Source organism: Bos mutus, chromosome 4 (genome assembly GCF_027580195.1).
Source record: "Bos mutus isolate GX-2022 chromosome 4, NWIPB_WYAK_1.1, whole genome shotgun sequence".
NCBI classification, from domain to species: domain Eukaryota; kingdom Metazoa; phylum Chordata; class Mammalia; order Artiodactyla; family Bovidae; genus Bos; species Bos mutus.
In genome coordinates, this window is record NC_091620.1 from 18,824,636 (window position 1) to 18,834,946 (window position 10,311).

Consider the following 10,311-nt stretch of genomic DNA (forward strand, 5'->3'; position numbering starts at 1 on the left):
TTAAAACATTTTATTGTGAAATGCACCATAAGTGAAACATATATATATATATATACACACACACAATAAAGTGAATTTTTAAATAACAACCTATAATGATAAACACCATGGCCATAATATAAAAGAGTTCTGTTGCACACAGATTATTTGATGATGATTAGGCTCCAGTTCAAAGTGCTTTTCAGACCATTCTAGAATTCAGAATGTATTCTGCCATATAAAAAGCTTTAGGGCAAGACTAGTTCCTGAATAGATGACAGCATTGTTTCACTCTGTACCGAAGTGCTTCTACGACTTTGTCATTCTGGAGAGTGAAGATGAAAGGATTGAGGAAAGGAGTGACTACGTAAACCATCAAGGAAACAACCCTGTTGTAATCTGTGGCCTGAGTTTGCTTGGGTTTCACGTAGAGGAACAAGCAGCTGCCGTAACCAATCACGACACATGTGAAGTGGGAGGCACATGTAGAGAAGGCTTTCCTGCGGCCAGAGGCTGAGGGGATCTTGAGGATGGTGGAGATGATGTAGGTATAGGAGACAATTGTAGGGATCAAAGAACCAAAAAGAACAAAAATAGCCATTAAGAAGAGGATGAATTCCATGAAAAGAGTATTATCACAGGATAGTTTGAGCAATTGCCCTCGGTCACAGAAAAAATTGTCCACCACATTTGATTTGCAATAGGAAAGCTGAAATGTGGCATAAACTGACCAAATTTCAAAAAGGAACCCAAACAACCATGACACAATTACCACAAAGTTGCAGGTGCGGCTATTCATTATGACGTTGTACCTCAAGGGGTTACAGACAGCCATGTAACGGTCCACAGCCATCGCTCCCAGCAGCGTAAACTCTGTGGTCCCCAGAGCAAGGTACAGGAAGAGCTGGGTGACACATGCAGCCAGAGATATTGTCTGCATCCCAGGGAGCAGCAACCCCCAGAGCATCATGGGGACGATAATGGTGGTCACCAGGAGCTCCAAGGCCGAGAGATGACCAAGGAAGAAATACATGGGAGACTGCAGATGTTTATCAAGACAGACAATCACAATGATGACTGTGTTACCCATTAATGTCACTAAATAGAAGAAGAAGAAGGTAGCAAAGAGGATATGGCGTAGTTCTCTAGATCCTGAGAAGCCAAGGAGATAGAATTCAGTGGCACTGGAGTGATTCCCCAACATGTAGCTCGGACTTTTGTTCCTTGTGAAGTCTAGAGAGCAAGGGAGAGATAACATACTTCTAACCTCAGAAACATGAAAACCATTTTCAGCTTGAGGAAATACACCCTACTCTTAGGCTCTACAACATGACTATTTTCTACACAAAGTTAATGGTAGATACTTTATGAAGGAATGTGTAATATATTAAGATAATAGCATAGGTCCAAAAAGATGAGCAATGGTCACCAATACCACCCTAGGCATGAAAACCCACCCTCCCCAGTAGGCACCCATGCCTCTCAGTTCACAGCTTTGCTCTCATCTGCTACCCTATTTACCTTCTGGAACACACCATGCTCATTTATACAATGACCCCTTCCATTCTGAATGCCCTGAACTGTCTTCTGTGCCTGTTTTGTCCATGTCCTGCAAAAACTGCTGTACATAAACAGTTATAAGACAAAAAAATGTTAATCACTCAGTTGTGTCAGACTCTCTGCAACCCGATGGACAACAGCCTGTCAGGCTCCTCTGTCCATGGAATTCTCCAGGCAACGATACTGGAGTGGGTAGCCATTCCCTTCTCCAGGGGATCTTCCCGACCCAGGGATCTAACCTGGGTCTCCTGCATTACAGGTAGATTTTTTACCACCTAAGCCACCAGAGGAGCCTATGAGACAGAATTCCTAGTTAATCACAGCCAGACATAGTTACTTCTTTCCTCTGTATCTGCTAAAAACAGGGTCCATTTCAATTATATTCATTCTAAATTTGTTGGCTCTTATACTTATCATTTTGGGGGTGCTGTTGGGAATTTGGATCAATCCAGAACATTGTCATGAGATAAAAGCTATTTTTGAAACAAAGTCCTCCTCTGATTTGGGGAAGCTGGCTCCCTAAAATGAATTATCCATGTCTTTCTCTTTACTTTTATGATAAAAATGATCTTCATCTCTGCCTTCACTGAATATGTCTCCTCTATGCAAGAAAAATCTGGCCAGTTTCCAGTTGATGATTTCTAGCTCTGAGATTACAATTCCTCTGTGACCAGATGGCTTTCACTAGGCTCTAATCAATATCTGATATCTACCATGCTTTTACTTGTTTATTCATTTATCATCAAAATCCCATCAAAATCAAAACCCCATCCCAATAAAAATCCCTTAATTAGAATTAAGTACCTTGAAGGCACATTCTTTAGTATTCTTATATCACCACAAGTGACAAGAATAGAGTCTGACAATGTGTGTGCTCTGTAAATATCATTAACTGAATATATCAATTAGTAGATAAAGAACCATACAATAAATAATGTCCAATCTGACTAGCTTTCCCTCATTCATTCTTCTCTAAACCATTGTCCAGTTAGCCTGCAGTCTCTCTTGCTGCAGATGCCTTACAAATGGCAAGTGAGGGTCTTAGCTCTCTCAGGCAGGCGGCTGTGGCCTACACCCCTCAACCTGCTCCTTGCTATGGAGGGATGGTCTGATGCACAGCTCGTCTCCTCTGCAGCTTTCTCAGTTCACTCATCAGCCTCTAAATGTCCTTGTTCCAGGAGGCAGCCCAGCTCAGGACTTCCCATGGTGATTCTTTTCACAGAGGGAAATCGCTTGGAAGACACTCACCTCCAGAGAAGGAGACAGAATGTAACTTCTACCACCCTTTAGGCATCAACTCGGCCCAGCTCCTGTAAAGCTAGTAGAAAGCAATATTTGGCAGACAGTCTGATTCTGCTATCTCCACTCACAATGAGGAACAACTGGCCACACACAGAAACTTGAAGAAGTCCAGAAATAATGGTGCTGAGAAGGATCCAGCTGTCTCCCTGTCTCTCATTCTCTCTGCCTCTTTCCTCCTCTCCCTAGACTGTCCCCAGGGATGGCTATTCACTGAGGAACAATTTTCACAGGCAGATACACACTAGGGAGGTAGTCAAGGAAAAGCTGAAGAAACTTTCACTCTTCCCTCCCGAGGCTAATCAAGTTGGAGACCATGGAAGTTTAAGTTTTGTGCAGTGGGCACACTTGAAAGTTCCCAGTGAGGAACTTCTCAACAACCAGGCTGCCTCCTTCCCGGGCCCTTACACACCACCACACAATCCCAGCTGTCAACAGTCAGCCAACTCAGCTGCTATGTGCTTCTCCCTGACTACATGGAGCCCTGTAGAGCCTAAGCCACCCCGAAGCTGAGAACCCACCAGGATTCAAGACACTTGTCAAAAACCTAAGAGGCCACCAGATGGACGTCTGTCCAAATTCTCTGTTCATATCCAGGGTTGCAGGAAGCCCATCTTTCCCAGATGATCTCTGCCCTCTGTGTTCCACATACCCTCTGGCCATAGTTATGCATCCTGGTCAGAGATAAACTGAGAGGATCTGCCACTACTCCACCCCACACCTGTTAATCCCACAGCCCATTCCCATCTCTCTAACCTGCATGTGTTCCAAGTGGGGTTGTTCAGCCATACATTTCCCTCTAGGTCTCCAAGTGTGATTGGGTAACCTCCCTCATCAGCTTGAATTGAGGGATAAGAGTGGTTTATAAACAATAATGAGGACTGATAAAAAAGATTTTTAAAAACATAGAAGTGAAGATGCTTGGGATGCTTAGTAAAGTAGAAAAATCATATTTTAAATATATATTTTTTACCCTTTCAAAACCAACTGTCATTTTTCATAAAATTACCACAGATCAAAATTAAAATTTCACATGGAAGGACCCAGGCTAAAATTTAAATGTCCCTCTCCCCATTTGTTTGATTCTACTGATCCATCTCCTAGAGCTAAATATTATTATAGATTTCTATTGTATTAATATAGAAGTTCTCTGTGTATATACATGAATATCTCTATATATTTTTATTGAGTAAATGGTGATTTAATAAATAAACTATCCTACTACCTCTTTCTGGATACATATATAACATTTGTTGTTGTTCAGTCACTAAGCTGTGTCCAACTCTTTGCAACCATGGACTGTAGCACACTAGGCTTCCCTGTCCTTCACCATCTCCCTGAATTTGCTCAAATTCATGTCCATTGAGTTGGTGATGCCATCCAACCATCTCATCCTCAGTCACTCCCTTCTCCTCCTGCCCTTGGTCTTTCCCAGCATCAGGGTCTTTTACAATGAGTTGGCTCATCACATCAGGTGGCCAAAGTATTGGAGCTTCAGCTTCAGCATAAGTTCTTCCAATGAAAATACAGGGTTGGATATTCAGCTGTATAATATCTGTGTGTGTGTGTGTGTGTGTGTGTGTGTGTGCATTAAACCTTTCCATATTACAATTACATAATTGTGTAGGATGGAACTCATCCTACTCCAGTATAACCTCATCTTAACTAATGACATTGGCAATGATCTATTTCTAATTAAGTTCACATTCTGTGATACTGGGAGTTAGCAGTTCAGCAAATGAATTTTGAGGGATGCAATTCAACCCATAATAGGCATCTTGGCTGCTTCCAATTTAGGGGGATTATGAATATAGTTACAGTAAACATACCTGTGCAGGTTTTTGTCTGGACATAAGTTTTCAGTTCATTCGGGTAAATATCCAAATGAGCAAATTTGGAGCTCAATTTTTGGATTGTATGGTAAGAGTATATAGATATTCCTGGACTTCTTGGACAATGGGTTACATCTAGAGAAGCTCATCACAAATTGAAAATATCACAAGTAAAAATGCACTTAGTACACCTAACCTACTCAACATCATAGCTTAGCCTAGTCAAATGTAACCTTGTTATCACACTTATATTAGTCTACAGTTGGGCAAAATCATCTAACACATTTTATAGTAAGTATTAAATATCTCATGTCATTCATTACATACCATACTAAAAGCAAAAAACAGAATGGTTGTATCAGTTGTTCATCCTTGTGATCAAGTGGCTAGGTGGGAGTTGTAGCTTGCTGCTGCTTCCTAGCATTACAAAAGGCTATCACATACCATGTATCACTAGCCAAGGGAAAGAACAAGATTCAAAAGTCAAGATATGGTTTCTGTTGAATGTATATCTCTTTGCACCATCCTAAAGTCAAAAAATTGTAAGTCAAGCCATTGTAAGTTGGTGACACTCTGTATTTAGTTTTGAAAGAAACTCTCAAGTTGTCCTCCAAAGTGGCTACATTATTTTACATTCCCACCATCAGCAATGAAGGTTCCTGTTGCTCCACATCCTCACCAGCATTTGGTGACATATAGTGTCCCAGATTAGGGTCATTCTAGTAGGTGTGTAGTGTGACTTCACTGTTGTTTTAATCTATAATTTCTAGATGATATATGATATTGAGCATCTGTTCATGTGCATATTGTTTATTAGGTGTGTAGTGTGATTTCATTGCTGTTTTAATCTGCAGTTTGCAGGTGATCTATGATACTGAGCATCTCTTCATGTGCATATTGTCATCTGCATATGTTCTTATGGAGGTGTTTGTTCAGATACTTTGGCCATTTTATTTTTATCTTACGTTTTCTTATTGTTGAGTTTTAAGAGCTCTTTGTATATTCTGGATGTGAAGTGAAGTGAAAGTCACTCAGTCTTGACTCTTTGCAATCCCATGGAATGTATAGACTGTATAGTCCATGAAATTCTCCAGGCCAGAATACTGGAGTGGGTAGCTGTTCCCTTCTCCGGGAGATCTCCCCAACCCAGGGATCAAACCCAGGTCTCCTACATTGCAGGTGGATTTTTTACCAACTGAGCCACAAGGGAAGTCCAAGAATACTGGAGTGGGTAGCCTATCCCTTCTCCAGTGGATCTTCCTGACCCAGGAATCGAACTGGGGTCTTCTGCATTGCAGGCAGAATCTTTACCAGCTGAGCTACCAGGGAATCCCCCAATATTTTGGATACATGTGCTATATTTCATAGCTGTATTGCAAATATTTTCTCCCAAACTGTGGCTTTTCTTTCCGTTCTATTAACAGTCTTTCTGTGACATGTAATTTATATTAAGAAATATATATTTGGTTTTTGTCCTCTTTTTCTAGCACAGAGCTCCCAAAATCCTTGAAATTTCATATGCAATAAAAGCCATCCTTTGTTACTATATTTGGTCTTTTGACCTCAGTTCCTGAAAGCCTGAAATCCCTTCAGAGCCATAAACCTGAAATGAGTGTATTGTAATTCATATCAAGGATCTTTCAACCATAACTAAGTTTATGTTAATGAGGTGACTTCCAGAAATCCCCTAATATGGAGGTCTAGTTGTCAAAGAACCAGCCATAAGTAGAGGATTTGAATTTTCAGGCCCATGCTTTATTTTCAGGATGTGAAAAGGAACTGGATATTGAATCAATCACCAAAGGCCAATGATTCAATCAACTGTTTTATCAAAGCCCCCATGAAATCCCAAAATGAAGAGGTTCAGAGAGCTTCTAAGTTGGTGAAAATGTGTCAATTCAGGGAGAGTCAGAAGCTCAGAGAATATGGAAGCTCTGTACCCTTTCTCACATACCTTGCCCTGTGCATCTCCTACATCTGGCTGTCCCTGAGTTATCTCCTTTTATAATAAACTAGCAATCTAATAAATTAAATAGTTCCCTGAGTTCTGTGAGCAGAACTAATGAAATGTCGAAAAGGGTCAGGGGAGCCTCTAATCTATAGCCAGTTGGTCACAAGCACAGGCACTGACCCTTAACCTGTGGAATATGACATCGTCTATAGATAAATAGTGCCAGAATTGAGTTAAATATGTGGGATACTTTCTCAGTGTCCATGAAAAACTGAGTTAACTATCTGGAGTTTAAAAAAAAAAAAGAAAAATGAAATCAGTATCAGTCATTTCTTTCCCAAGCACAGTTTTTAATGCAGCCCAACTTTTCCATTTTTTTTTCCTTCATAGATCATGCTTTTGATGTTGTATCTAAAAATTATGCATCGAGCCAAAAGGTACCTAATTTTCTCCTAGGTTGTATTCTGATGTTGTATAGGTTTTTCAATTTACATTTAGGTCTATGAACCAATGTCAGTTTATATTTGTGAAAAATGTAAGGTATGTATCCAGATATGTTTTGTTCACATGTGAAAGTCCAGTTGTTCCAGCACCATTTTTTGAAAAGACTATCCTTTCTCCATTGAATTGTCTTTCTTCTTCATGAAAGGCCAGTTGATAACATATGTGTTGGCCTAATTTTTAGCTTTCTATTCTGTTCCCTGGACATACTTCTCTATTACTTCGCTGTTAACACACACTCTTGGTAACTCCAGTACTGATGGTATGAGCACTTCGACTCTGCTCTTCAGGATTGCATCGGCTACACTCAGTGTTTCACCTTCTCATATAAACACTAGTACTGATTTAGCAATATGCACAAAAGAAATTACTGGGAATTTGACTGGGATTGGGTCAGATCTAAAAGGTCAAATTCGGAAGAACTGACATCTTAGTAACAGTTTTCCTATCCATAAACATTAGCTTGCTGTGAGTGCTCACTGGCTTCCCACCAAAATTCAATCAAGCAGCTACTGGGACTGTGTACAAGGAGTCAGCCACAAGGTTGGGACGGGTGAGGTACACTGAGTGCTGGGGGACACAGCGTGGAGATGCAGAGCATTGGGTGCACTGGCAAGTGAGGAACCCCCAGGTGTTTTTATCTGGCCAAAGTGCAATGAATTATGAAGCTGGAGTAAAAATACCCAGAAAACTTACCTAACCTGAGTTCTCTCTTAGAAGAATGCAAGCAATACTGTTCCATTAAAACCTGGAAGCAAATGAACAAGAAAAGGCCTATGTAGCAAAAAGGTTTTGAAAGAGGTTTAAGATTTCTGAAACTTACAAAAAGAAAAAAGAAGGTGACTGTTTAAGTAAAATTTTAAGTAAGGCAATTATTAGATAAAGGAAAAACTATTGAATAATTTAGAAGAACCTGTGTAAGTATATTGTTATAAATACAGAGCAGTAAAGTTAAATATGGCCGCCTCAGAAAAGCAGAACTAAGGATTAGGAAAGAAAAAGACAACAATCTGATGATTGACCGTATAAATCATTTAGCATTATTTGATGCCTTTTCTTTTTCATAAAAATATATAACATAAAATTTACCATTTTAAGTGTACAATCCAATAGCACAAGTACTCTCATACTGTTGCACAATCACCACCACTGACCAGCTCTGGAATATTTCCATCATCCCAAACTGGAATTCTGTGCCCATTACTTAGTTCAGTTCAGTCGCTCAGTCGTGTCCGACTCTTTGCGACCCCATGAATAGCAGCACGCCAGGCCTCCCTGCCCATCACGAACTCTGGGAGTTCACTGAAACTCACATCCATCGAGTCAGTGATGCCATCCAGCCATCTCATCCTCTGTCGTCCCCTTCTCCTCCTGCCCCGAATCCCTCCCAGCATCAGAGTCTTTTCCAATGAGTCAACCCTTCGCATGAGGTGGCCAAAGTACTGGAGGTTCAGCTTTAGCATCATTCCTTCCAAAGAAATCCCAGGGCTGATCTCCTTCAGAATGGACTGGTTGGATCTCCTTCCAGTCCAAGGGACTCTCAAGAGTCTTCTCCAACACCACAGTTGAAAAGCATCAATTCTTCAGCGCTCAGCCTTCTTCACAGTCCAACTCTCACATCCATACATGACCACAGGAAAAACCATAGCCTTGACTAGACGAACCTTTGTTGGCAAAGTAATGTCTCTGCTTTTCAATATGCTATCTAGGTTGGTCATAACTTTCCTTCCAAGGAGTAAGCGTCTTTTAATTACATGGCTGAAGTCACCATCTGTAGTTATTTTGGAGCCCCCAAAAAATAAAGTCTGACACTGTTTCCACTGTTTCCTCATCTATTTCCCATGAAGTGATGGGACAGAATGCCATGATCTTAGTTTTCTGAATGTTGAGCTTTAAGCCAACTTTTTCACTCTCCACTTTCACTTTCATCAAGAGGCTTTTGAGTTCCTCTTCACTTTCTGCCATAAGGGTGGTGTCATCTGCATATCTGAGGTTATTGATATTTCTCCCGGCAATCTTTATTCCAGCTTGTGCTTCTTCCAGTCCAGCATTTCTCATGATGTACTCTGCATATAAGTTAAATAAGCAGGGTGACAATATACAGCCTTGACGAACTCCTTTTCCTATTTGCAACCAGTCTGTCGTTCCATGTCCAGTTCTAACTGTTGCTTCCTGACCTGCATACAAATTTCTCAAGGGGCAGATCAGGTGGTCTGGTATTCCCATCTCTTTCAGAATTTTCTACAGTTTATTGTGATCCACACAGTCAAAGGCTTTGACATAGTCGATAAAGCAGAAATAGATGTTTTTCTGGAACTCTCTTGCTTTTTCCATGATCCAGCAGATGTTGGCAATTTGATCTCTGGTTCGCCTGCCTTTTCTAAAACCAGCTTGAACATCAGGAAGTTCACTGTTCACATATTGCTGAAGCCTGGCTTGGAGAATTTTGAGCATTACTTTACTAGCGTGTGAGATGAGTGCAATTGTGCAGTAGTTTGAGCATTCTTTGGCATTGCCTTTCTTTGGGATTGGAATGAAAACTGACCTTTTCCAGTCCTGTGGCCACTGCTGAGTTTTCCAAATTTGCTGGCATATTGAGTACAGCACTTTCACAGCATCATCTTTCAGGATTTGAAATAGCTCAACTGCAATTCCATCACCTCCACTAGCTTTGTTCTTAGTGATGCTTCCTAAGGCCCATTTGGCTTCACATTCCAGGATGTCTGGCTCTAGGTCAGTGATCACACCATTGTGATTATCTGGGTCATGAAGATCTTTTTTGTACAGTTCTTCTGTGGATTCTTGCCATCTCTTCTTAATATCTTCTGCTTCTGTTAGGTCCATCCCATTTCTGTCCTTTATCGAGCCCATCTTTGCATGAAATGTTCCCTTGGTATCTCTAATTTTCTTGAAGAGATCCCTAGTCTTTCCCATTCTGTTGTTTTCCTCTATTTCTTTGCATTGATCGCTGAAGAAGGCTTTCTTATCTCTTCTTGCTATTCTTTGGAACTCTGCATTCAGATGCTTATATCTTTCCTTTTCTCCTTTGCTTTTTGCTTCTCTTCTTTTTACAGCTATTTTTTAAGGCCTCCCCAGACAGCCATTTTGCTTTTTTGCATTTCTTTTCCATGGGGATGGTCTTGATGCCTGTTGCCTGGACAAGGTCGTGAACCTCATTCCATAGTTCAT

General features: G+C 40.7%; 1 protein-coding gene across 1 annotated transcript; it reads right to left on the bottom strand.

Annotated features, from left to right (window-relative positions):
* Positions 1–238: 238 nt before the first annotated feature.
* Positions 239–1,183, bottom strand: LOC102274211 (olfactory receptor 9A4). The gene has a single exon (XM_005901064.2). It carries the CDS (start codon positions 1,181–1,183, stop codon positions 239–241), a length of 945 nt encoding a protein of 314 aa, XP_005901126.2.
* Positions 1,184–10,311: the final 9,128 nt, after the last annotated feature.